This window comes from Rhinopithecus bieti, unplaced genomic scaffold, assembly GCF_001698545.2.
Source record: "Rhinopithecus bieti isolate Rb0 unplaced genomic scaffold, ASM169854v2 scaffold_947, whole genome shotgun sequence".
NCBI lineage: Eukaryota > Metazoa > Chordata > Mammalia > Primates > Cercopithecidae > Rhinopithecus > Rhinopithecus bieti.
The window spans coordinates 6,109,147-6,137,080 of NW_016803664.1; the positions used below are offsets into that span (position 1 = coordinate 6,109,147).

Below are 27,934 nucleotides of genomic sequence, written 5' to 3' on the forward strand. Positions count from 1 at the left end.
TCCGGGCCTCCGCGTCCTCCTGCTCCCCCGGCCCCCCGCCTCCTCGGGGGGGCGGCGGCGGCGATGTTCTCGGTCCTCTCGTACGGGCGCCTGGTGGCCCGCGCCGTGCTCGGCGGCCTCTCGCAAACCGACCCCAGGGCCGGCGGCGGCGGCGGCGGCGACTACGGGCTGGTGACGGCCGGCTGCGGCTTCGGCAAGGACTTCCGTAAGGGCCTCCTCAAGAAGGGCGCGTGCTACGGGGACGACGCGTGCTTCGTGGCCCGGCACCGTTCCGCGGACGTGCTGGGTGAGTTCCCGGCCCGGTTCCCTCGCCCCAGCCTCGGATCCGCCTCCCGGGGACTCCCCGCGCGGGGCTTCCCCAGTTCCTCCCGGCGGCGAAAGGAGCCAGAGCGCTCACATGGAGGGAGCGCTTACTATGCGCCAGGCGCCGTGCCAAGCGCTCCGAGGCGCGTTTTCCGCTTGAACGACCCCCATTTTAGAGAGGAGGAAACTGAGGCCCACAGCGGTCAAGTCGTGTGCTCAAGGTCACAACCCGAGAGTGTGACCGGTCTGTCAGAGTCCAGAACCACACTCTCGGTCTCACTCGGCCGTGCCAGCCCTGGGCGACCTCGTCCCCTCCCTGGGCGACACCTGCAGGCTCCTAACCTCGCTCTGGTTCCCTCTTGCGTGCCCCGGGGATCCTTGCCTCTTCGCGTGCTCCCGGCACCACAGCCCGGCCCAGGCTGTGGGATCGGGCAGTCGTGAACCCCCAGACAGCCCGGCCGTATTATTTCGCCGCCTGGATGGTGACCAAATCTTCACCCTTTTCGGAGTCTGGCGGTGGGGGCTGCTGGCTTGGCGAAGAAACCCTCACAGCGTGTTCTCCCAAACTGATCTTGTCCACTTGAGGTCACTTGGGGGTTGGCAGAGTCTCCTTGATCCAAAATAGAATGGTCGAACCTACTTGTAGACTGCAGCCGGGAAAGCTTTGAGATTGGTCACAGCGTTTTCAAGCAACAGGTGCTCCCTGAGGCCTATTCCAGTTATACCTTTGAGGGGTGGGAGACTAGGGAGAGAGCTGGCAGAAAAGGCTAAATATAATTCACAAGTAGTCAGAAACTTTATCATAATGTACGCCTTAGGAGATTTTGTGTATGCTATGGGATACTGTGCCATTAAAACTCTTTGAATGAATAAAGCACTCGCTTTGAAGTTGAAGGACGTGTTGTCATTGAACTTGGGTTCAAATGTCACTTTGATTTCCCTTCCCAGGTGAGACTAAGTTTTTGGTTACTTTAAATTTCATATGCTGAGGCAGAGTTTGGCATTGGAACAAATGGTTCTGTAACTGTTTTATGACAGTAATTATTTTTTAATCTGATCTCAGAATAATTGCCTAGTATCTTTGGTTCTACCACGTGTAGTGTTTGTGAACATGGGAATGGAAAGGTTGTTCTCAGTTTAATTTATGAATGACCCCATTACCTGGGTTGAAGAAAAAGCATTTAATATTTAGGCAACGCTATTGATATTCACGTGAGAGAGAGACTTAGAAAGGTCCTGCAGCTTGCAGATTGAAATTGCACAAATCCACCCCGAAGTCAGCTGTCAGTAGCTATCTTTTCCCTGATACATTTAGAAGTGCCTCACTCAGTGAGCTTGTGACCTGTGCTGCTTTTGTTTTGTTTTGTTTTAGACGGCAGGCCGGAGTGCAGTGATGCAATCTCGGCTCACTGCAACCTCCGCCTCCCGGGTTCAAACGATTCTCCTGCTTCAGCCTCCCGAGTAGCTGGGATTATAGGCACCCACCACCATGTCCAGCTCAGTTTTGTATTTTTAGTAGAGATGGGGTTTCACTGTGTTGGCCAGGCCGGTCTCGAACTCCTGAACTTGTGATTGGCCTTGTATTCGCCTCGGCCTCCCAAAGTGCTGTGATTACAAGTGTGAGCCCGGCCCCTGTGTTGCTTTTTAAAGTTTTGCTCATAACATAAGATAGGGGATAATGAGCCTCTAAGGTTCACCTTATAAATCTGTATGCTGGGCTGGGCGTGGTGGGTCATGCCTGTAATCCCAGCACTTTGGGAGGCTGAGGTGGGTGGATCACGAGGTCAGGAGTTCAAGACCAGACAGACCAATATGGTGAAACCCTGTCTTTACTAAAAATACAAAAATTAGCCAGGTGTGGTGGTGCGCGCCTATGGTCTCAACTTCTCAGCAGGCTGGGGCGGGAGAATCACTTGAACCAGGGAGGCAGAGGTTGCAGTGAGCCAAGATTATGCCACTGCACTCCAGCCTGGGTGACAGCAAGACTCCCTCTCAAAAAAAAAAAAAAAAAAAAAAAAAAAAATCTGTATGCGGCTTTTGTGGAAGATCTGTGACTTGATTGATGATTTGTGGAGTATTTAAATGTGTCAAATCCTATATTGAAGCTTGATTTTAAAATTTTAGAAGGCTAGGCCGGGCGTGGTGGCTCACGCCTGTAATCCCAGCACTTTGGGAGGCCGAGGTGGGCGGATCACCTGAGGTCAGGAGTTCCAGACCAGCCTGGCCAACGTGGCGAAACCCATCTCTACTAAAAATACAAAAATTAGCCAGGAGTGGTGGCACATGCCTGTAATCCCAGCTACTAGGGAGGCTGAGGCAGGAGAATTGCTTGAATTTGGGAGATGGAGGTTGTAGTGAGCCGAGATCACACCACTGCACTCCAGCCTGGGTAACAGAGCAAGACTCAGTCTCAAAAAAAAAAAAAAATGCAGTATGATACAATAAAATTTTGGAAGGCTGCCTTCTTAATGGAGTGGGATATTTACAAGAGTTGGGGGGATTTTGGTCAAACCCATTCTAAAAAAGTATAAACATAATTTCATGCCCTAGGCATCCTGGTGGAAATCCAGCTAACTTTGATGCTCAGCTTTGCCACTTAGTAGCTATGTGATATGTGGTCTTGGGCTGAGCCTCTCGAGTCTCCTTTTCTTTATCTGGACTAGGGGATGAAGGGAATGGATGACCTGACCCTTAGTGACTACAGCTTCTGACCGTCATCTCATATTTTCTTTTGTTCTTTTCTTTTTTTTGGTGGTGGGGGGATGGTACGGAGTTCCGCTCTTGTTGCCCAGGCTGGAGTGCAATGGCATCTCAGCTCACTGCAACCTCCACCTCCTGGGTTTAAGGAATTCCCCTGCCTCAGCCACCTGAGTACCTGGGATTACAGGCGTGCGCCACCATGCGCGGTTAATTTTTGTATTTTTAGTAGAAACGGGGTTTCATCTTTTTGGCCACGCTGGACTCGAACTCCTGACCTCAGATGATCCACCTGCCTTGGCCTCCCAAAGTGCTGGGATTACAGGCGTGAATCACCACGCCGGGCCCATATTTTCCTTTTGCTTTGAATAGATGGCACCCTTTGTTGTTCTGCACCTTGAATGACAGGTGTCATGGGCACCTTCGGTAGATGCCTGTTTTGTATGTAGCACTAAGCCAGTGGTTTTTAGCTTTCCTTGGTTCACAACCCCTGAGGATCTTTGTCCAAGAGATTTCTCCTCAGGACCCTGTGCACAGAGATAAAATTTTGCATAGGCTCTTAGGAACTTTGCTGACTCTGTGACTCCTCTAATACCACCTGGAGGTCCATGCATAGGAATCAGATCAAGAACCCCAGCTCTGTACCCGTCTTGAAGGGAATGCCAGTAGACACAGTCAGATAGTGGTTGCTGATGTAACCAAAGGGTGGTTGTTAGCCATGTTTGGCAAAGATCAAGCGTGCACATATGCAAATGGTAGGAGATAGGGGCAGTGAAGGACAGGTTCTCCAGGACTGTCCTGTTGTGGAGGAGCTCTTCCAGAGGGCAGTCTTGGGAGCCACCTGAAATAACTTCATGAGTTGGCCTCATTTGATCCTTGGCTGTCCTGAACCAGTTCATATGATGGAGACTTCTATTTTTTTGATACTGTAAAAGGTGATGACTTTTTTTTTTTTTTTGAGACAGAGTCTTGCTCTGCTGCCCAGGCTGGAGTGCAGTGGCGCAATTTCGGCTCACTGCAACCACTGCCTCCCAGGTTCGAACGATTCTCGTTCCTCAGCCTTCCAAGTAGCTGGGACTACAGGCGTGTGCCACCACGCCTGGCTAACTGTTTGTATTTTTTTAGTAGAGATGAGGTTTTGCCACGTTGCCCAGGCTGGTGTCGAACTCCTGACCTCATGTCATTCACCTGCCCCAGCCTTCCAAAGTGCTAGGATTACAGGTGTGAGCCACGGTGTCCGGCTGAGGTGATGACTTTCAATGACTCTTTAATACTGCTGTCTACTCTAGAGTTTGGAGTTACAAACTGAATTACATTAAAAGGCTGTGTTGAGTAATAACATTACGTTGAACTAAAGTGCTTTTTGAAACTTTTGGTTCTGTAGATAATTAATTTTCTTTGAATTGACAGCATATTTCTTTTTTTTTTTTTTTTTATTTTTTTTTTTGAGACAAGAGTCTCGCTCTGTCGCCCAGGACTGGAGTGCAGTGGCACGATCTCGGCTCACTGCCAAGCTCCACCTCCCGGGTTTACGCCATTCTCCTGCCTCAGCCTCCTGAGTAGCTGGGACTACAGGCGCCCACCACCTCGCCTGGCTAGTTTTTGTATTTTTAGTAGAGACGGGGTTTCACCGTGTTAGCCAGGATGGTCTCGATCTCCTGACCTCGTGATCCGCCCGTCTCGGCTTCCCAAAGTGCTGGGATTACAGGCTTGAGCCACCAGGCCCGGCCCATATTTATTACTGAGTATCTGTGTAACAAATTATTTACTGTGGTCATCTAGGACTCCTTGACTGGAGTGAAAACTTTATTTCTTTTTATATAAGAAAGAGAAAGCTTTGTTTCTTTAATTTAAAATTTATCTGTCCTATTAGTCATGCAGTGACTAATAGTACTTGGTGCTTCACAACATTTTGTATAGTCCCCACTGGATTTCTTTTTGGAAGAACCAACTGTGGTGGGTGTGGTGAGACATAGGAACCACTCCTGTCATTCTCTGGAAAATTGACAAAGGTGCTTTCTCTTTACTAGGTCCAACAGGAGTAAACCAGTACGAGCGGGAGCTATGTACACTTTTCTTGTTCCTTCTTCCCTATGGCAAATTCCAAGTTCTCTTATTACTCTATATGGCATGACTTCCTAGGTGCACAAAAATGTGAGAACTGCATGGTGTAATAGCTGGGCTTCCCACAGCCTTATGCTACTTAACAATAGAATCAAAGACTGTTGAGAATTGTAACACTTAGAAACCTTGGGGTCTAGTTTTTTTCACCTCACTGATGAGAAAACAGGCCTCCAGAGAGTCAGATGACTTCCCCAAGGTTACTCTACTAGTTACGGGAACTGAGGTTGACACCTATCTCAGTCTCTTAACTGAGACTGCCTTTCCCAGCCCTCTCCCCGTTAGACTACTGGTCAGGTTTTCTTGATGATATATGTGAATTAAAAACCAGTCAGTCTCCTGATAACTTTTGTCCTTCGAATGCTTTTCCTGGGTGTGTGTATGTGTGTGTGTTTATAACTTCTTTATTCACTCTGACTCATAACTGAAGTGCAACAAAAACTCCTCTGCATGCTAAACCACAGTTTACAGAAACCACTTATTTTTAAAATGGCAGCCTGGTCTGTGCCATATAAATTTTGACCTCTGAATAGAATTGTAAAGTATTTATTATGAAACTGTGGGATGTTTATTTAAGCTTGGTTCAACTTGAAACCTAAAAATGAAGTTAAAATTTCATATCCCAGCCTTTGGATCTGATTTTGATCGTGGTCAGGATTTTGAAGTGTTTTTGTGAGTAATGTCCATCTTAAAAGTAGTTGTCTTAAGGTATAAAGATCGTGTGAACAAAATTAAGATCTAAATTCTATTTAGGAAGTGAATGGATGAGGTAGAATCTGGTGTTCTCAAACAATCATGATCATTTTAATATACTTACAGAACCACTATTCTAAAAGTGAGTTGTCCATTTAAAAAAGTAGTCACCTTGAGAGTGTGTGTGTGCCCGCTGACATCAGTCTTTCAAGAAGTCCTCGTTGGAATTTTCCTCAGCTAGATTTCAAGCCATGTCAGGACACCAGTCTCGTTATATTACCATAATTTTCTTTCTTTTCTTTTTTTTTTTAATTTTATTTTAAGTTCCAGGATACATGTGCAGGATGTGCCATAATTTTCTCAAAGTCAGATTCTAGCTTCATCTACCTGTTGATAGCAAATATGACCTTGAGTGGATTTTTTTTTTTTTTTTTTTTTTTGAGAAGGAGTCTCGCTCTGTCACCCAGGCTGGAGTGCAGTGGCCAGATCTCAGCTCACTGCAAACTCCGCCTCCCGGGTTTACGCCATTCTCCTGCCTCAGCCTCCCGAGTAGCTGGGACTACAGGCGCCCGCCACCTCGCCCGGCTAGTTTTTTGTATTTTTTTAGTAGAGACGGGGTTTCACCGTGTTAGCCAGGATGGTCTCGATCTCCTGACCTCGTGATCCGCCCGCCTCGGCCTCCCAAAGTGCCTGGATTACAGGCTTGAGCCACCGCGCCCGGCCTTTTTTTTTTTTTTTGAGACAGAGTCACGCTCTTGTGCCCAGGCTGGAGAGCAGTGGCGTGATTTTGGCTCACTGCAACCTCTGCGGTGCGATTTTGGCTCACTGCACCCTCCGCCTCCTGGGTTCAAACAGTTCTGCCTCAGCCTCCCAAGTAGCTGGGATTACAGGCGCCCACCATTACACGTGGCTAATTTTTGTATTTTTAGTAGAGATGGGGTTTCACCATGTTGGCCAGGCTAGTCTCCTAACCTCAGGCGATCCACCTTCCTTGGCCTCCCACAGTGCTGGGATTACAGGCGTGAGCCACACGCCCAGCCCCTTGAGTGAATTTTTAAAAACTGATATGTATAATTCACATTCCATAGCATGTATTCTTTTAAAGTGTACAGTTCAGTAGTTTTTACATTCACAGAGTTATACAGCCGCTGCCACTATCTAGTTCCAGAATGTTTTTCATAACTACCCAAGAAACCCCCTATCCATTAGCAGTCACTCCCCATCCCCCAGTCCCTGGCAACAGAAACTAGATTCTGTCTGTGGATTTGTGTTTGAGACATTTCATACAAATGGATCATGTAATATGTGGCCTTTCCCTTAGCATGTTTTCCCTTAGCATGTTTTCAGAGTTCATCCATGTTGGAGCATGTGTTAGTACTTCCTCCCTTTTTATGACTGAATAATGTTCCATTGTATGAATATACCACATTTTGTTGATCCATTCATCTGTTGATGGGGCCACTGAATTGTTTCCACTTTGGGCTGCTGTGAATAGTACTAAGCACATTTGTGTACAAGCTTTTGTATGGACATATGTTTTTAATTTGAGGGGATATATACGTAGGAGTAGAATTGCTGGGTCATATTGTAACCCTGTTTAACTTTGTGAGAAACATAGCTCTTTTTTTATGTAGTTATATAGTATTAATATACATATAATTACTTCATATAAGCGAAAATATTTTTTAAATTGCAGTAATCAAATATATAAATTCTGAGATCAGTCGGTATTTTAAATATGCCTGATTTCATAATGAGCTGTGAGCTTCCAAGAGAATTGTGGAATATTAATAAGGAAGTGTGACTGGGTTTAGTAAAAGAGCCATCTAGGACTAATGAAATAGCAGGGTTTAGGAAGCCACTGACTAGTGGCTTTCTGACTATTTTGAGTGTTCTTTCATTCTGTAATACGTAAGATTACAGGGTTGATGGATAGAGGAGGTTTGCTGTTTGCTTTTTAAACTTCTGTTCCTTGATATTTTTCTCATTTTGCTATATAGGTGTATTGCAGTTTTATAAGGTACTTATAAGGTACCTTTATTTTGAAGTCATTTCCTCATTTGTTATAGCTTCAGAGCTACTTTTCCTTTCTTCACAAATGTTTTGAGATTTTTCTAGCTTAGTTTAAAATTTTCCTAACTTACAGTTTATCTCTCAATTTCTTAATAATCTCTTTAAAGGATTCTGGTTGCATCCTTCTGTAGTGCAAGTAATTGAATTTTAGAAGCATAACTATTTACTTTTTATAAGTGCATTTTAAAGGAGGTTTTAAATTGTAGCAGAAGGTAGATTACAGATGGAAGCTGTTGTGGAGGTTTCTTTTTTTTTTTTTTTGAGTTGGGGTTCCTGGATGGGAGGAGGCTGTACCCTGAACTTTAGCACTGCTTTATGAAACTGGGCAATACATAACCTGAATGGTTGCAACAGTATCCAAATGGAGTTTGTACTAGTGTGTGACACCAGAAGCACTACACCAGGTTAGAATGTGACCTACAACCATGTCCTTTGAGTAGCTCAAATGCTAAAGTTAAGTTCAAGCTAAATGTCAGATTCATTTTATGTTCCCATGCCTTCTAGAGAGAGGTCTTGCCTGGGGCTTTAGGTTCAGAAGTTTTAGGAAAATGCTTTGCAAAAGTAAGTTAGCAGTATTTTATTTCTAAAGAAATTGGACTTTTCAAACTGGAAGTTTTAGTTTATTAAAATAATGTGAGCTTGCCTTTCAAAATTAGATGTTAACCTTTGGTCTCTTTTAAGAAGTGATGTCCTGGATCCTAATTTTTGTTGTTAGCAATAAAATTTATGAGTCTGTCTTGTTTGGGAGTTGTCATATATTTTAAAAATATGATAGGGGCTGGGTGCGGTGGGTCACGACCTATAATCCTAGAACTTTGGGAGGCCAAGGCAGATGGATCATTTGAGGTCAGAAGTTCAAGACCAGCCTGGCCAACATGGCGAAACTCTGTCTCCACTAAAAGTTAAAAAAAAATAAAAAAATAAAAAAAAACCAGCATGGTGGCATGCACCTGTAATCCCAGCTACTAGGGAGGCTGAGACATGAGAATCGCTTGAACTCTGGAAGCAGAGGTTGCAGTGAGCCGAGATCATGCCACTGCACTCCAACCTGGATGACAGAGCCAGTCTCTGTCTCAAAAATAATAATAATAATAATAATCTGATAGGGAGTTTTCTATTTCCCTGAGAACTAAAATAATTTGTTTCCTAACAGTTCACAAAATTGGATGTCATAAATCAAGACTTTTGGTAAAAGCTGACCTATTGCAGAGGGCATTAGGCTAACACATGACTTATTATTCATTTCAACTTGAATTGACAACTGGCACAGCTCTTTCAATTTAAAGTTTTAAAGAAGAAAAGATAAGCTAAATATTTTGAATAAAATCTCCAACAGGAAAAATCCCCAACAGGATTGGGGATTGAGGATTGGGGAATGGGGAAGGATAGAAGCTTTTCTTTAAGAAGTAAAAATGCTTCATTCTTTTTTCTTCTAAGCCAGTTGTTTGGTATCTAACACAAAACATGATTCTCCCATCCTTCTAGTGCTTTATATAGTGCCTTAGAACTTGCAAAGCATTTTTATATTTTACCTTATTTAATCTTTGTAACTACGAAGCTTCTGCTCTTATCTCCACTTAATCTGAATCTGTTTCCTCATCTATAAAATTGACACATCAAATAATGGTAGTATAGTTAGTATTATATTGGGACTTGAACCTAGGTCTCTTGCTTGCATGTCTAATGCTTAATTTTTTTTTTTTTTTTTTTAATTGTAGAGACAGAGTCTCTCTGTGTTGCCCAGTCTGGTCTCAAATTCCTGGGCTCCAGCGATCCTCCCACCTCAGCTTCTCAGAGTGCTGGGATTTAAGGCATGAACCACGTGCCAGCCTGTGTAGTGCCTTTATTTATTTATTCATTTAGAGACAGAGTTTTGCTCTTGTTGCCCAGGCTGGAATGCAGTGGCGCAATCTCCACCTCCCGGGTTCAAGCGATTCTCCTGCCTCAGCCTCCTGAGTAGCTGGGATTACAGGCATGTGCCACCACACCCGGCTAATTTTGCATTTTTAGTAGAGACAGGGTTTCTCTATGTTGGTCAGGCTGGTCTTGAACTCCCAATCTCAAGCAATCTGCCCGCCTTGGCCTCCCAAAGTGCTGGGATTACAGGTGTGAGCCATTGTGCCCGGCCTGTGTAGTGCTTTTTAAATAATGGCTGTTTAGTACTTATAAAAGTAACACATCTTCAGAGAAGTACCACATAAAACACCTATAACTCATAACTCAGCTATAGTAAGCTATAGTCATTGTGGTTCCCTTTAGCCTTTGTGTATATAATTGTATACATGTTATTAAATAACATAGAATACACATTGGATTAATATGCATTCTACTCTGTAAAGCTTAAAAAGTTGCAAGAGTATGCAAATGGAGTTTGTAATAGTGTATGACTCCAAAAGCATGTTGAAGTGCATGTTTCCATACTGGTAAGCATAACTGCATCATATTCTCCTGCATGTATAGCCTATCAGTTACTAAACCAGTCCTCTTATTTCTGGTTATTTAGGTTGTTTCCAATTTTCTGTTATAAACAACACTAGAATGAGTATCTCTTTACATCCGAATATTTCCTTAGGGTAAATTCGTTGAAGAGGAGTTCCTGGGTCAAAGCCTATGAGCATTTGCAAGGCCTTTGATAAAGATGACCATAGGGCCAGGCATGGTGGTTTACGTCTATAATCCCAACACTTTGGGAGGCCAAAGCACGCAGATCCCTTGAGGTCGGGATTTTGAGAGCAGCCTGGCCAACATGGTAAAAACCTGTCTCTACTCAAAATACAAAAATTAGCTGGGCGTAGTGGCAGTCGCCTGTAATCCCAACTACTCAGGAGGTTGAGGCAGGAGAATTGCTTGAACCCAGGAGGCAGAGGTTGCAGTGAGCCGAGATCACGCCACTGCGCTTCAGCCTGGGCGACAGAGTGAGACTGGTCCCAATAAATAAATAAATAAAAATAAAAAAAGATTATCATAGGTCCTCCAGAAAGGTTATATATTACTTTCCCAACTCTGTGAAATTGCTCTCATCAGCAAACTTATTGTTGATCTTGAGTCTGTCTCACTTAAGAATTTATGAATTTACTAGGTTCCTAAATAGTTGTTTTCGAGATGAGTAAGTTTATAGTTGATGAACTGTTCTAGAATGGATTGAATTGTTGGTATGAATCCTAAGGACTACAAAATGACTGCAAAAACTTTGCCAGAGACTAAGAAAGTGACTTACTATAAGGAGTGCTTTCTGCTGAAGGGCCCAGTACTATTTTACTTGGCAAATTCCAACACATTTTTGCACTGTTCTGGTACTCATTAACGAAGTATTTTGAAAAGAAAGGGAATTTGTTTCTTTTTGGACTACTCTGTACATTGTTATCTTTGTCTTTTTTTTTTTGGAGACAGAGACTCACTCTGTCACCCAGGCAGGAGTGCGGTGACGTGGTCTCAGCTCACTGCAGCCTCCGCCTCCCAGTTCAAGCAATTCTCCCGCCTCAGCCTCCCTAGTAGCTGGGACTACAGACACATGCCACCACACCCGGCTAATTTTTGTATTCTTAGTAGAGATGGGGTTTCACTATGTTGGCCAGGCTGGTCTTGAATTCCTGACCTCATGATCCGCCCGCTTTGGCCTCCCAAAGTTCTGAGATTACAGGTGTGAGGTGAGCCACTGCACCCAGCCACGTTATCTTTCAAGGATGCTGCTATCTAGCAAGTTTTTTGACTTATCAAAATTAGTCTATGCTGTCATTTGAGGTAAATGCAAAAGGTTGGCTGGGCAACAAATGAGGCAAACAAAAAGTGCTTCTGTTTTCACATCTGCTATGTTTGAATAGCAGTTTGGGGCAAGAAAATAAGATTTAAGCTATTTCCATAAGAGCTAGAAAACTGTTCATGGCCTCTAGGTTGACCACTAATTGGTGGTGGAATCATTAGTGTTTCAATGAAATGAGAAAGTCTAAATAAGGATGCCTTATGTATGCATTGTTCTTAGAAATCCATTTCTCTTGGTTTTGAGAGGCCATTTTGATCCTGTCATTTTTTTCTTATTAAAATACACAATTCACCAAACCCTCAATGATCTTTGGATAACAGGGTTAGTGTGTTTTATGGATGCCTGAAACTGTTTAGTATCAAACCCTATATAGGCTATGTTTTTTCCTCTACATACATACATACATACATACATACATACATACATAGCTGTGATAAAGTTTAATTTATAAATTAGGCACAGTTAGAGGTGAGCAGCAATAATTACTGCACAATTCTATACATGCATATTTATAGATCATTTGACTTCAGTGAAGTCAATACTAATTTATAACCATCTTGTTTGTTGTTGTTGTTGTTCCAGGATCTTGTGCTTGACCATCATCTTTTATTCTTTTATTAGAATTTCAAATTGAAAAGTGGTTGAGGTGTTTGTTAGTGGCTTAGAAAAGAAAAACTTTGCCAACATTTTAGTTAGGTGTTTAAAACTAAAGTGAAAGGACAAGGGGCAGTGTTTCCACTCTCTAAATCATTTTTGAAACTTCACTGGAAATATACATGTGGCAGTGCAATAAGGACAAGAGATGGTAAATTGGGAAGCCTGAAATGGAGCCTTTGTTTCAAAACTAGTTCATGCAGTAAATGTAATATTGTATGTGAAATGCAAAGTATAGCCCTATTTGTTTTGTTTTCTTTTCCTAACTGAATGAAGACAGGATAGCCCTATTTGTTAACCTTTGTTTATAAAGAGTTTCTTAAACTGGCTCTTTTTTCCTGCAGTGTGACTTAAAAGTCCCACAGTCTTGGATCCAAGAAAAGGACTCTAGAGAGACTGTGTCTTCCTGCCCCTCATTTCACAGATGAGGAAACTAAATCTTAGAGAAATGATTTGACCAGTATCTTAGGTCCAGTTAGTGGCAAAGAAAGTTGGGAGCAGTGTTATCTCCAGACTTTTCTTTAATGCTCTTTCCATCAGCTCAGTCCTCTCTTTGTCTTTTTTTATTTTTATTTTTTGAGACGGAGTCTCACTCTGTCGCCCAGGCTGGAGTACAGTGGTGTGATCTCCACTCACTGCAACCTCCACCTCCTGGGTTCAAGCAGTTCTCCTGCCTCAGCCTCCCTTATAGCTGGCGCCCGCCACCATGCCTGGCTATTTTTTGTATTTTTAGTAAAGATGAGGTTTCACCATGTTGGCCAGGCTGGTCTTGATCTCCTGACCTCAAGTGATCTGTCCACCTTGGCCACCCAAAGTGCTGGGATTACAGGTGTGAGCCACCATGCCTGGCTTTTTTTGGGGGTGGGGGGAGCAGGATGGGGGGAGTACAGGGTCTTGCTGTGTTGTCCAGGCTGGAGTGCATTAGCTTTTCTCTACACAGGTGCAGTTGTAGTGCATTGCAGCCTCGACCTGAACTGAAGCCATCCTTCTGCCTCAGCCTCCCAAGTAGTTGAGACTACAGGCTTGAGCCATCTTGCCTGGCAGCCTTCTCTTTGAATGGCCTATTAGAGGAACATCTTGTAGCGAGTTCTAACCCAGGGAATGACACCTTGTGAAACGCTAGGATCTGTTACTAGGTTCAATCCCTTTGGAGTTTTTGGCTGAAAGTTTGTATACCAGATGATTGGTGTTCTAACTTTTCATGTGTGGTCAGCTGAATTCATTGTTTATTAGTTGCTTCCTATTAGTTCCTGACAGGTGTTTTAAAGACCAATGAACAAAACAGACTTCAACCCTGATGTTTCATAGTCCTGTGGGGAAGGCAAACATGCACGGGACTGGTGTGAAAGAATACGCAGAGGGCCTGCCGCGGTGGCTCATGCCTATAATCCCAGCACTTTGGGAGGCCGAGGCGGGTGGATCACCAGGTCAGGAGATCCAGACCATCCTGGCTAACATGGTGAAACCCCGTCTCTACTAAAAATACAAAAAATTAGCCGGACGTGGTGGCAGGCGCCTGTAGTCCCAGCTACTCGGGAGGCTGAGGCAGGAGAATGGCGTGAACCCGGGAGGCAGAGCTTGCAGTGACCGAGATAGCGGCACTGCACTCCAGCCTGGGCTACAGAGCAAGACTCCCATCTCAAAAAATAAAAATAAAAAAGAATACGCATGAGGTTGTAGGGGCACAGCGTCAGGCCTTAAGAGACGGGTTTTTCAGTAAGCTGAGGCAAATAAGAAGAATGGGGATGCTCCAGATTGAGGGCTCAGCAAAGGCAAAGTAGATCCCCAAAACTGTAGCTGTTTCATGGCTGGTAGGGTTGGCATAGGGGGCAGTGTTGAGAATTGGTGTTAGAAAATAGACTGAGACTAAATTGTCATGTTAAGGAATTGGGTGGTTTCTTTTGTTTGGTTTTGTTTGTTTTTTGGGGGGTAGGTGGGGAGGAAGCTATAGAAGAGGTCTTTGCTTTTGAAGAGGCAGCACATTCAAATGGTAGAGAATTTAAAAGGTGTTCAGAATTCAAAAGAGTGCACAGTGAAGTCTCACCACCCTTGTCTCCAAGCTACAAAGTCCTCTCAAGAGGCAACCAGAGTTGTTAGTTTCTGTGTATCCTCCTAAAGAATATTTTACATATACAAGCAAATAAATATATATACATGGAAGGTATTTGACTAGAGAAGTAACATGGACATTGCGATGTTGTAAAAAAACAAATCGATACAGAGGGTGTAATGGGAGAACTGAAGGCAAAAGACCAGTTACGAAGCTACTGAAATAGTCTGAGCTAGAAAGGGCTTTACCTAGGGCAGTGAGAAGTAGTAGAGCTTCAGACTCATTGTAGACTTGGTGATAATTGGTCAGCGGATGAAAGAGAAAGAGGAGTGCAAATTGATTTAGAGGTTTTCCACTTGGAAGATGCCTTAAGGTTTCTAAGCCTAGAAGTATGGGTAACTGGGCTGCCATTAATTAGGGTGGGAAATACAAAAAGGAAGGATCAAGTTTGGGAACACAAAATGGGATTGTTTGGTATAAGAAGCAATTTACAAGCAGAACCATCAGGCTTGTGGAATGCTTCCATCCAGCTGGACTGCTAATTCTCGTTAGAATAACCTGTGCTGAGAGGCCTAGGCCCACCCTGGCCACACCAACTCAGGGAGTAGGGCTGGGGTTCCATAGGTAATCTCAGTGTGCAGCAAGGGTGGGGAATCATTGGGCCAGGTAATAGGCCAGCCAGTGGGGATGAAACGACGGTTAGCGGTGTGAGACTCAGCCCTCTGGGGTCTCACAATATACAGAGGAAGAAGAGAGAAGGGAAAATCGCTATAAAGGCACTGGTATTATTGTAGTGACAAAGAAAATGGTTAGGCCCATGTATGTATTCCTCATAGTTTTAGGATTTCCCATGTAAAATGAGAAATCTTTGAGTTGGAATCCTGACACAGAGGAGGCGGCAGGCTCTGAATAAATATTTGCTAAATAAGGTTACTTCAGAGTCCTTCTGGGGAAAATATTCTTTTCAAAGTGCAGGTAAATCCTTTTTTGCTTGTTATTTTTGGAGACAAATATACGTTTATTTCTTAGTACTTGAAAATGTTACTGTTGAATGTTTAATGGAATATTGAATGGTGGTGGATGTGTGACTGAAAGAGCTGAATGGACTAATCTTTTATGCATTGTCTCTGAGTGGGCATTGTCTTTTGGTTGTGACCACAGACTAGTGTTTGTAGAGCTGGCAGCCTACAAACATGGGCCAAAGACTGTTTTCTGATTGCTGCAGTCTAGGCTGGTCTGTTTGCTGCTCACTGGCCTTTCTTAAAGATAGGCATAACTGTCACTTGCTGAATGTTGGCTGTGAGCGGAGCATTGGCAGGTGTTCTGAACAGGTTATCCTCGTTCCTCACACCGGCCCTGTGAAATCTAGGATACAGCTCCATTCACAGGTGAAACTACTGAAGCTCAGAGAGCTGCTCAAGGCCACGCTTAGCACATCTTGTTCTGGGGCTGGAGTTTGAACCCAGATCTGCCTCCAGAGCCTGTGTCCTTGCTCAGTATCCCACATTGCCTTTCCAGTTAGAAATTATCATTTTAGGCCGGGCGCAGTGGCTCAAACCTGTAATCCCAGCACTTTGGGAGGCCGAGGCGGGCAGATCACGAGGTCAGGAGATCGAGACTCATCCTGGCTAACCCGATGAAACCCCGTCTCTACTAAAAAATACAAAAAACTAGCCGGGCGAGGTGGTGGGTGCCTGTAGTCCCAGCTACTCGGGAGGCTGAGGCAGGAGAATGGAGTAAACCCAGGAGGCGGAGCTTGCAGTGAGCTGAGATCCAGTCACTGCATTCCAGCCTGGGCCACAGAGCGAGACTCCATCTCAAAAAAAAAAAAAAAAAAAAAGAAATTATCATTTTAGACTTTCTTTTAGGGAGGTGATTTTGGCTGATGGTGAATTTTACTTAGTTATTAGCTATTACTTTTGTTTTAATTAAGGGGTTTTGCTCAACTGTTAACCATTAGTTAAAACAAAAGCTTCACAAGCCTTGTTGAGTTTGGTAGCCTCAGGCCAGCCTTTCCTGGGACCTCCTAAATGCCATAAGCTCTGTACTGCATTGTTTGCGCTGATTAATGGTGAGAGGTTCCTGGCATGAGTGTAATAGACCTGGAGGTCAAGTTTCCCTGCTCTTAGAACTCTTACCTACTATGACTTGTACTTTATTCCTGTAAGTCAGAATCCTAGGGAGTTGCTCAAAATGCCTGTCTCGTCAACCTCTCCTACAACTCATGTTTTCTTTTATCCTTCAAGGCTCATTTCAGACACTTGTTCATGAATCCTTTTGATTCCTTCAGCTACGCATAATCTGACCTTCTTTGCTTTTTTTTTTTTTTTTTTTTTTTTTTTTTTTTTTTTTTTTTGAGACGGAGTCTGGCTCTGTCGCCCAGGCTGGAGTGCAGTGGCGCGATCTCGGCTCATTGCAAGCTCCGCCTCCCAGGTTTACGCCATTCTCCTGCCTCAGCCTCCCAAGTAGCTGGGACTACAGGCGCCTGCCATCTCGCCCGGCTAATTTTTTGTATTTTTTAGTAGAGACGGGGTTTCACCGTGTTAGCCAGGATGGTCTCGATCTCCTGACCTTGTGATGCACCCGTCTCGGCCTCCCAAAGTGCTGGGATTACAGGCTTGAGCCACCGCGCCCGGCCGCTTTTGTTTTTATTGGTGCATATTTTGCTTTATTGTAGTCATATATCTTGAATCTCCCTAAACTGTCCTCCCCAGACAAAATCATCACTTGATTTTCAGTTCCCATATGCAGGAAATATTTTATTACATATAAATCCCTTTAGCTCCCTTTCACCATTTTATTACATATAAATCCCTTTAGCTCCCTTTCACCATAGTGTCTTGCATACAGTAAATATCCAATAAAATGTGTTGGATAGTTTTAATATTAAATGTAAGTATAGAATGTAGTTTTTACCTGATTTACATAAATAGTTCTTGTCATCCTTCCCATAAAACTAACATTACTCATTGCTAAAAAATTGGAAAGTATGGGCCAGGCGCGGTGGCTCATGCCTGTAATCCCAGCACTTTGAGAGGCCAAGGTGGATGGATCACGAGGTCAGGAGTTCAAGACCAGCCTGGCCAAGATGGTGAAACCCCATCTCTGCTAAAAATACAAAAAATTAGACGGGCATGGTGATGGATGCCTGTAATCCCAGCTACTCAGGAGGCTGAGGCAGGAGAATCTCCTAAACCCGGGAGGTGGAGGTTGCAGTGAGCTGAGATTGCGCCATTGCACTCCATCCTGGACGACAAAAGCGAAACTCTGTCTCAAAAAAAAATATATATATATGTGTGTGTGTATGTGTGTGTGTATACAAAATTAGTGTTCAGAAGTTAAGAGACAGCTCTCCACTTGGCAGGCTATTCAAAGAATGATGTTCTCATTTAAAGGGGAAAAAAAAGTTACATTTGTGCCAGGCCGCATGTGACTATAGACCTCTCCCAGAGGGTGCCTATTTTAGTCAAGGCCAGCCCTTATTTTCATAGAGGGTGAAGAAAGCGGTGGGTAAATAGTATCTTCTTTGGGGTTAGGTCAAGGATTTATGGCTTGTCATAAATAACAGGTTGACAAGAATTCTAGATCTAATCTTGTAAATTATAAGCAGAAGGAAAATCTTCTCCCCGGCCTAAAGGGCCAGTGCAAGTAGGCACATATCAGATAGCTCACCTTTAATTGCTTGTTACTTCCTTACTTAATTTTTGAATTATTTGGTATTATGTGACATTTTCTAACACCTGAAAACAAACTGAAGCCACAGCTTTAATAGAGGCTCTTAATTCTGTAACATACTTAGTGCCCTGCCTCTGCCGTTCATAATTTACAATAAGTATGACCTCCCAGATGATTTGTTTGTTGCTTCCTCCTGTCCAGAAAGCATTGCTAACAGCATTTGGCATTTGAGGAAGATACTGTTGCAGGCCAGAAAGAAGTGAAGTGACCTTTTCAGTGACTTAACCTTCAACTCTGCAGCTTGTGGAAGGCAGGCCAGTGATTCATACCAAGTCTGTAAGTTGCACAAGTTCCCCAAGCCACAGTTGAACCGGAATAGATAATTCCGCATTCAGTGTTTGGTATTTACACAGAATTATTGAAGTTAAAGGAAGAGCATTTTTACTTTTAAAAGGTTGACCTTAAGTTTCTTTGCCTTCACACAGTTGTTTCCTAATCCTCATGTCAGCGCCTTTCACTGCTTTTTAAGACAAGGCAGCTGCCCAGAATAGTCTGGAAATTATCTTCTCTAGGTAATGAAGTAGTCTAGACATAGGTGTAAGTGTATGTGGAGGCTCATTAATTTGATTAATTCTTAAGTAGTCTCATATTTACTAAGCTAGCAAGGAATAGCTATTTTGTTTGGAATTCTCAAACACAAAATGAACCACTTATTCCAGCTTTGATTTTGTTATTTGAGTTTTGCCTGTAGTTTCTATTTTCACACTTTTTTTTTTTTTGAGATGGAGTTTTGCTCTTGCTGCCTAGACTGGAGTGCAATGGCGCAATCTTGGCTTACCCCAACCTCCGCCTCCCAGGTTCAAGCGATTCTACTGCCTCAGTCTCCTGAGTACCTGGGATTACAGGCATGTACTACCATGCATGGCTAATTTTGATTTTTAGTAGAAATGGGGTTTCACCATGTTGGCCAGGCTGGTCTCGAACTCCTGACCTCAGGTTGATCCACCTGCCTCAGCCTCCCAAAGAGCTGGGATTACAGGCGTAAGCCACCTCATGCGGCCATTTTCACACATTTTATTACAGAGTTGAACCTTTCTTTCCATCCTTTGAGCTTCATTACCTTCACTTTTGAATTTACTTCTGCTTAGAGATCTTATTCTTGACATAGTCTTGATCTCTGGAGAATCAAAAGACACAGATTTCATTGTGATTAATGTGGAATGGAAACTTCTTTTTTCGTCTTTTTTTTTTTTTTTTTTTTTTGAGATGTAGTCTCACTCACCCTGTCGCCCAGGCTGGAGTGCAATGGCGCAATCTGTGCTCACTGCAGTCTCTGCCTCCCGGGTCCAGGCAGTTCTGTCTCAGCCTCCCAAGTAGCTGAGACTACAGGTGCCCACTACCAAGCCCAGCTAATTTTTGTATTTTTAGTAGAGACAGGGTTTTGCCACGTTGACCAGGCTGGTCTCGAACTCCTGGCCTCTGGTGATCCACCCACCTCGACCTCCCAAAGTGCTGGGATTATAGGCATGAGCCACTGCGCCTGGCCAGAAACATCTTTCTTCTTTTGTTTTTCCTTTTCTTTTTTCTTTTTTGAGACAGAGTCTTGCTCTGTCACCCAGGCTGGAGTGCAGTGGCTCAATCACAGCTCACTGCAACCTCTGCTTCCTGAGTTCAAGTGATTCTCCTGCCTCAGTTACCCAACTAGCTGGTATTATAGGCGTGCGCCACCATGCCTGGTTCATTTTTATATTTTTAGTAGAGATGAAGTTTCACCATGTTGGCCAGGCTGGTCTCAAACTCCTGACCTCAAGTGATCTGCTCACCTCAGCCTCCCAAAGTGCTGGGATTATAGGTGTGAGCCACTGCACTGGGCCAGAAACTTCTTGCAAAGGGAGTATTTCACTTGCTTGTTAAAACAGGAAGTGCAGCATAATCTATATAATTTTACTTCCATAGAACTGAAAGGACTGTTATTAGTCAAAAAGCAAATGGCATTTTTATGTATAACTTGACAGAATATATTTGTTGAATATAGTTTTTCAGTAATCCTGCTTTTCATTCATTTTGGATTTTTTTTTTTTTGAGACGGAGTCTCAATCTGTTGCCCAGGCTGGAGTGTTGTGGTACGATCTCGGCTCCCTGTGCAACCTCCGCCTCCTGGGTTCAAATGATTCTCCTGCCTCAGCCTTCTGAGTAGTTGGGACTACAGGCATGCGCCACCAGGCCAGGCTAATTTTTTTCTTTTTTTCTTTTTTTTTTTTTTTAATTTTTGAGATGGAGTTTCGCTTTTGTTGCCCAAGCTGGAATGCAATGGTGCAATCTCGGCTCACTGGAACCTCTGCCTCCTGGGTTCTAGTGATTCTCCTGCCTCAGCCTCCTGAGTAGCTGGGATTACAGGCATGCGCCACCACGCCTAGCTAATTTTTGTATTTTTAGTAGAGACAGGGTTTCACTATGTTGGTCAGGCTGGTCTCGAACTCCCGACGTTAGATGATCTGCCTGCCTCAGCCTCCCAAAGTGCTGGGATTACAGGTGTGAGCCACCACACCCGGCCAATTTATTTTATTTTTAAAATAGAGACAGTGTCTCGCTCTTTCACCCAGGCTGGATTGCAGTGGCATAGTGATAGCTCACTGCAACTTCAACCTCCTGGGATCAAGCGACTCTCCCTTTGGGATAATTATTTGCAGGTATATTTCACAGTCCTGAATCACAGGGGAGTGTTTTTTGTTTTTTGTTTTGTTGGGGTTTTTTTTGAGGTGGGTCTTGCTGTGTTACCCAGGCTCGAGTACAGTGGCACAATCACAGCTCCCAGACTCAAGTGATCCTTCTGCCCCTGTCCCCCAAGCAACTCGGACCACAGGCGTGTTGGCCACCATACCTGGCTAATTTTTTGTCTTTTTAGTAGAGACGGAGGTTTTACCATGTTGCTTAGGTTGCTCTCGAACTCCTGAGCTCAAATGATCCGCCCGCCTCAGCCTCCCACAGTGCTGGGATTACAGGCATGAGCCACTGCTTCCCGTTGGGAACGTTCTTAAGTGCCCAAATAGTTGAGGTTTAAGAAATGTTGATATAGGCTGGATGCAGTAGTTGACGCCTGTAATCCCAGCACTTTGGGAGCCCAAGGCTGTGTCTGGGGGAATCACTTGAGGTCAGGAGTTTGAGACCAGCCTGGCCAACATGGCAAACCCCATGTCCGTATACAAATACAAAAATTGGCCAAGCAAGGTGGTGGGTGCCTATAATACCAGCTACTGGGGAGGCTGAGGCAGGAGAGTCGCTTGAACCTGGGAGGCGGAGGTTGCAGTGAGCTGTGATTGCACCACTGCCCTCCAGCCTGGGCCACAGAGTGAGACTCCATCTCAAAGAAGAAAGAAAGAAAAGAAAAAGAAATGTTGATATAAATGTGATCTGTTCCATTGGATAGGAAATTGACTTTCTACTCTGATCTCATTATAGTGCTTCATGCTGTGATGTCTTTAGACAAATGAGGTTGGCTCTGAGAACACTATAGTCTTTGAAAAGTCTCAGCATCTGAAAATAAGATGGCTGTCATACTGCAATAAATACTGCTTAGCCCCCTTTCTCATTAGATGGCCCCTTACTGCAGAAAGCGTAAAAGCAGATACCCTTATTCCTCAGAGTACAGAGGGTCTCCTGATACTTCTATTATTCAATGCTTGTGATCCTGCGAGATTCTTACTCAGTTTCTCCTCTAGAGTTTCAATTCACTATCAAGTACCCATCCTAGTAGGCAGGAAATGTGTTTCACTGATGGAAAGACAATCCATGTAGAGCCAGTATGCTGCTTTGGAATGCGAGGCTTGATGTAAGATGGCTTGAGATCATGAAAGATGCAAGGAATGGCCGGGCGCGGTGGCTCAAGCCTGTAATCCCAGCACTTTGGGAGGCCGAGACAGGTGGATCACGAGGTCAGGAGATCGAGACCATCCTGGCTAACACGGTGAAACCCCGTCTCTACTAAAATACAAAACCAGCCGGGCGAGGTGGCGGGCGCCTGTAGTCCCAGCTACTCGGGAGGCTGAGGCAGGAGAATGGCGTAAATCCGGGAGGCGGAGCTTGCAGTGAGCTGAGATCCGGCCACGGCACTCCAGCCTGGGCGACAGAGCAAGACTCCGCCTCAAAAAAAAAAAAAAAAAGAAAGAAAGATGCAAGGAATAAAGCTGTTAACTTTGGGTACTACTTAATATTTGAAATTCTGCCAGAGTGTACATTAAATATATTTGTGAACAAAATCAAATTGTTGTTCTTCATTGATGCTTATATTAAAATTGAAATTTAGCATTTATTCTCTAGGCATCACTTTCTTCTAGAAAACGTTTACTTTGTAGGTAACTGCATGTCAGTCTGAAGATGAGTGCAGTAGGAAGGGTTTAAAATAATTGCAACATCATGCTGATGGCTGATAATGGAGGACAGTGCTGGAGAGGCTCTTGCTGATTTTGACTAGTTCAGAAGTCTTTCTTACAGTGAGCCTTTTGCAATTACACAGTTAGGCGACTGTGTAATTGGGAAGATAGGATTTTTAAGATAGCTATCATTTGGTTATAACTACCTTTTTTTTTTTTTTGAGACAGTCTCGCTCTGTCGCTGAGGCTGAAGTGCGGGTAGTATGATCGCAGTGATCACAGCTCATTGCACCATTGACCTCCTGGACTCGAGCAATCCTCCCACCCTCAGCCTCCTGTTTAGCTGGAACTAACTTCAGGTGTGTGCCACCATCCCTGGCTGATTTTTAAATGTTTTTGTAGAGACAGGTTTTGCTTTGTTGCCCAGGCTGGTCTCGAACTCCTTAGCTCAAACAATCCTCCTACCTCAGCCTCCCAATATGCTGGGATTACAGGTATGAGCTACCACTCCTGGTCATAACTACCATTTTGCATGGTTATACAATTTTGGCAAAGACAAAAACGTGTTAATTAGAAAAATGAAAATTGCTTAAAATTTTCTTCTTGGCTGGGCTCAGTGGCCCATTCCTGTAATTCTAGCATTTTGGGAGGCCGAAGCAGGAGGATCACTTGAGCCTAGGAGTTCAAGACCACCCTGGGCAACATGGCGAGGACCCATCCCTACAAAAAATAAATAGCTGGGAATGGTGGCACATGCTTGTAGTCTCAGATATTCGGGAGGCTGAAATGGGAGAATCTCTTGAGTTCAGGAGTTCGAGGCCGCAGTGAGGTATTACTGCGCCACTGCATTCCAGTCTGGGTGACAGAGTGAGATCCCATTTCTTTTTTTTTTTTTCCTGAGGTGGCAGCTTGCTCTGTCGCCCAGGCTGGAGTACAGTGATGCAATCTTGGCCCACTGCAACCTCCACCTCCTTCAAGTGATTCTCCTGCCTCAGCATCCCAAAAAGCTGGGATTACAGGCACGCACCACCACGCCCAGCTAATTGTTGTATTTTTAGTAGAGACGGGGTTTCATCGTGTTGGACAGGCTGGTCTTGAACTCGTGACCTCAAGTGATCTGCCCACCCCCGCCTCCCAAAGTGCTGGGATTACAGGCGTGAACCACCATGCTGGGCCCGAGACCCCATTTCTTTAAAAAAAAAAAAAATGTTTTTTCTTCTTATAAACACTTAATGATGGCAGGCACCCAGAACTACTCTTTCTGCTCCCCTTTTTAACTCTTAACCGTAGAAAATCAGTCTGTGAGACCAGGCATGATGACTTGTGCTTGTAATCCCAGCACTTTGGGAGACTGAGGCAGGAGGATCACTTGAGCCCAGGAGTTTGAGACCAGCCTGGGCAACATAATGAGACCGCATCTCTACAAAAAATTAAAAAAAAAAAAAATGAGTTGTGTGTGGTGGTGCATTCCTGTAGTCATAGGTACTCTGGAGGCTGAAGTGGGAGGATCCCTTGAGCCCAGGAGTTCGAAGTTACAGTGAGCTGTGTTTGCACCACTGCACTCCAGCCTGGGTGACAGAGCAGGATGCTGTTAAAAAAAGAAAAAGGGGCTGGGCGCAGTGGCTCAAGCCTGTAATCCCAGCACTTTGGGAGGCCGAGACGGGCGCATCACAAGGTCAGGAGATCAAGACCATCCTGGCTAACCCGGTGAAACCCCATCTTTACTAAAAAATACAAAAAACTAGCCGGGCAAGGTGGCAGGCGCCTGTAGTCCCAGCTACTCGGGAGGCTGAGGCAGGAGAATGGCGTAAACCCGGGAGGCGGAGCTTGCAGTGAGCTGAGTTCCGGCCACTACACTCCAGCCGGGGCGACAGAGCGAGACGCCGTCTCAAAAAAAAAAAGAAAAAGGGAAAAAAAATCAGTCTGTGGAAAACCTAATAAAATACTTTGTAGAAACATAAATACTATAACTATTTTCTAATTGCTCATTTTGCTTCATAAAACTGACATTTCCATTGAAAAGATAAAACTAGGTTGGGCACGGTGGTTCACGCCTGTAATCCCAGCACTTTGGGAGGCCGAGGTGGGCGGATCACAAGGTCAGGAGTTCGAGAACATCCTGGCCAACACGGTGAAACCCCGTCTCTACTAAAAATACAAAAAATTAGCCGAGCGTGGTGGTGTGTGCCTGTAGTCCCAGCTACTGGGGAGGCTGAGGCAGGAGAATCACTTGAACCCAGGAGGCGGAGGTTACAGTGAGCCAAGATCACACCACTGCACTCCAGCCTGGGCGACAGAGCGAGACTCCATCTGAAAAAACATAAACAAAGAAACAAAAAAACGCACTAAAGGATTTTTCTGTGTCTCTTCTCAGTCTTTTGCTCAGCTATTTCTGATATGTAACCATTATCGTAATCTAATAGTGATTTTAATTGGATTTTGGGTCAAAGGAAACACTTAAGCTAGATGTGTGCTCACGGAATGTTATTAATGGAGACATAAGATGATTACAGTGAATTAAAGGAAATAGCTTCTATATTCGGTGCAACCTCTTTATCTTGGCATTCAAGGCCTTTCTAGTTATTAATTCAGCCTACTTTTTAGTTTCACTTCTCTCTGCCTCCATAGAGATTATATCATTCTGACAAACTGGATACCCTACCTGAGCGTCTCATTCACCACTAAGGTATCAATTCTCAGATTTTCTGGCCCCAACTTGCCTTGCCAGCCGCAAACTCATAGTTCCTCACTTTATACACAACACTTCCACAAAGATGCCCTGCTGGCACTTGAAGTTCGACATACCCAAGACAGAATTAAATGTCTTTTAAAGGCATTTACACGCCCTTGCCAACTATAGAATAATCTAATCAATACTTTCTCATTCCCCAAATCCAGAAACAGTAGTTCCCCCTTATTTGAGGTTTCAGTTACCCATTGATGTGTTTTGGCATTGTCCTCACTCAGATTTCATCTTGGATTGTAGTTCCCATAATAATCCCCATAAACCCCCATGCTACTGTTGTGATAGTGAGTTCTCATAAGATCTGATGGTTTTATAAGGGGCTTTTCCCCTTTTGCTCAGCACTTCTCTCTCCTGCTGCCATGTGAAGAAGGATGTGTTTGCTTCCCCTTCTGCCATGATTGTAAGTTTCCTGAGGCCTCTCCAGCCATGCAGAACTACGAATCAATTAAACCTCCTTCCTTTATAAATTACCTAGTCTCAGGTATTTCTTCATAGCAGCATGAGAATGAACTAATACACCCACATTACGTAACAATAATAGAGACCACATTCACACAACATTTATTATAGTATATTGTTATAATTGTTCTATTTTATTATCATTGTTAACCTCTTTTTTTTTTTTTTTTTTTGAGACGGAGTCTCGCTCTGTCGCCTAGGGTGGAGTGCAGTGGCCGGATCTCAGCTCACTGCAAGCTCCGCCTCCTGGGTTTACACCATTCTCCTGCCTCAGCCTCCCGAGTAGCTGGGACTACAGACACCCGCCACATCGCCCGGCTAGTTTTTTGTATTTTTTAGTAGAGACGGGGTTTCACCGTGTTAGCCAGGATGGTCTCGATCTCCTGACCTCGTGATCCGCCCTTCTCAGCCTCCCAAAGTGCTGGGATTACAGGCTTGAGCCACTGCGCCCGGCCGTTAACCTCTTAACTATGCCTAATATATATATATTAAACTTGGCCAGATGCAGTGGCTCATGCCCATAATCTCAGCACTTTGAGAGGCCAAGGTGTGAGATTGCTTGAGCCCAGAAGTTTGGGCAACATAGTGAGACCTTGTTTCTACAAAACTTAAAAAAAAAAAAATGCTATATGTGTCGGGGTGTGTCTGTAATCCCAGCTACTAAGGAGGCTGAGGTGGGAGGAACACTTGAGCCCAGGAGTTCAAGACTGCAGTGAGCTATGATCAGGTCACCACTCCAGCCTGGGCTAGAGTGAGACCCCATCTCTTAAAAGAAAACAAAACTATTACTAAGTCATTTTAGTTTTCTTTTGTTGGTACTAAGTTTTGGAATCCAGAATGTATTTTACACTTAATAGTAAGCACTTCTCAATCCAAACAAGTGACATTTTAGACTCAATAGCCACACGTGGCTAGTGGCTCCCATGTTAGACAGCACAGGTCAGTAGCATAAAGAACTTTAAGAAATCTTGAACTGGCATTCTTGATTTTCTACAACTTTCGCTGCTGCTCTGCATTTTTCAGCTTCTCCCTGCTCACCCAAGCCCCAGTGTCTAGTTGTCTGCCTTTCTTTTCTTCTTGTTATCCTTCCCTGCCACGGAAATCTGGCTGACCCCCGCCAGGGACTATCCGAATGCCACTTTCAGAGCAGGCTGGCACTGTTCTTGAGGTGCTCCATTCTCGTCGTGTCCATAAGCACTGACCACTGGCTGTTGACCATCCCGCAGCAGCGTTTATGGGAGCCATTTGTCTGATTTCTCTGTGAAAAGTCTAACTCCCCACTAGCAGGGGAGCTTCTCAGAGACTGGCCTTCTCTCAGCCCCCTTATTTCCTAGCTCAGTGTGCACAATATGGTGGTCCACGTGTGGCCTGCATTTGCTCTTAGGGTATTCTTATTCTTATCCTTTGCTGTTTGATAGTTGTATTCCTGACATCTTTGGGATCTTAAGCAATTTCTCCTTTAACAATTAGTTTTCTTTACCTTTGAAATGTATTCTGAATGAAATTTCCCTTTATATCTGTATTAGTTCCACTGTTTAAAGTGTGTTCTTGCTCTTTGCAGTCTGAAGCTTTTGCTTATGCAATAGAGGACATTAATTTCTGTGTAGAAACAACCACCTAATATGAATAAAATTAGGTTTCATATATACATGTAGTAGGTTATTCTAGTTTTAGTCTGATTCTTATCCCAAATACAACTCTTCCCCTCATATAACTTAGTTATATATATATGTACTGTATTAAGGCTTTTTTCCCTACAGCTTTATTGAAGAGTTTATATGCTTTTTGAATTTCTGTCTCCCCTAAAGAGATTTGGTCAGTGGTGTTTTGCTCGGCATCCTTTGCCTGTGTGAAAAAGCAAACAGGTGCCCGAAAGGTTGCGCTCTATTCTGGGAGAAATCTGATTAATGTTGAAGGGCTGTGTCAGGTCAGACTCAACCTGCTGACAGATTATTTAGTGAGTGTGAGGATCGAGGATCAACTCTAAACGTTATCTTAGATTTTAATAGTTTTCTTGTGAAGGGCATTTGCAGATTAAACCAGTTTGTAGTTAAAGTTAATTGAAGTTGTACCAGAGACTAGTTAAGAAGAAATTCTTCCCTGAAGCAGGCAGTAGTTTGGAAAGAATGAATGATTCATCAGATAGTGTTGCAAGGCTTATAGTTATATTCTGTATTTTAACATAAATTGTTGTGTTTTAAATTGTGAAATCTTACTCCTAGTAAAATAAGAATTTCTCCAAAGAAGTTCCTATTTAAATGATCTTAAATTCTCTTAATATAAAAAGTTTCCCAAATCTCCTCACAACTCCTTGAAAAACAGAGTGAAATGTG

The 27,934-nt window shown here is 43.8% G+C and overlaps 1 protein-coding gene across 1 annotated transcript in view; it reads left to right on the plus strand.

The window, feature by feature from the left end:
* PPTC7 (protein phosphatase targeting COQ7) overlaps positions 1-27,934 on the plus strand; it is a 51,539-nt gene continuing 23,605 nt past the window's right edge. Inside the window, exon 1 of the mRNA XM_017847688.1 lies at positions 1-286. Coding sequence (XP_017703177.1) covers positions 64-286 — 223 coding nt within the window. The 5' untranslated portion in view covers positions 1-63. The remainder of the gene's footprint in view (positions 287-27,934) is intronic.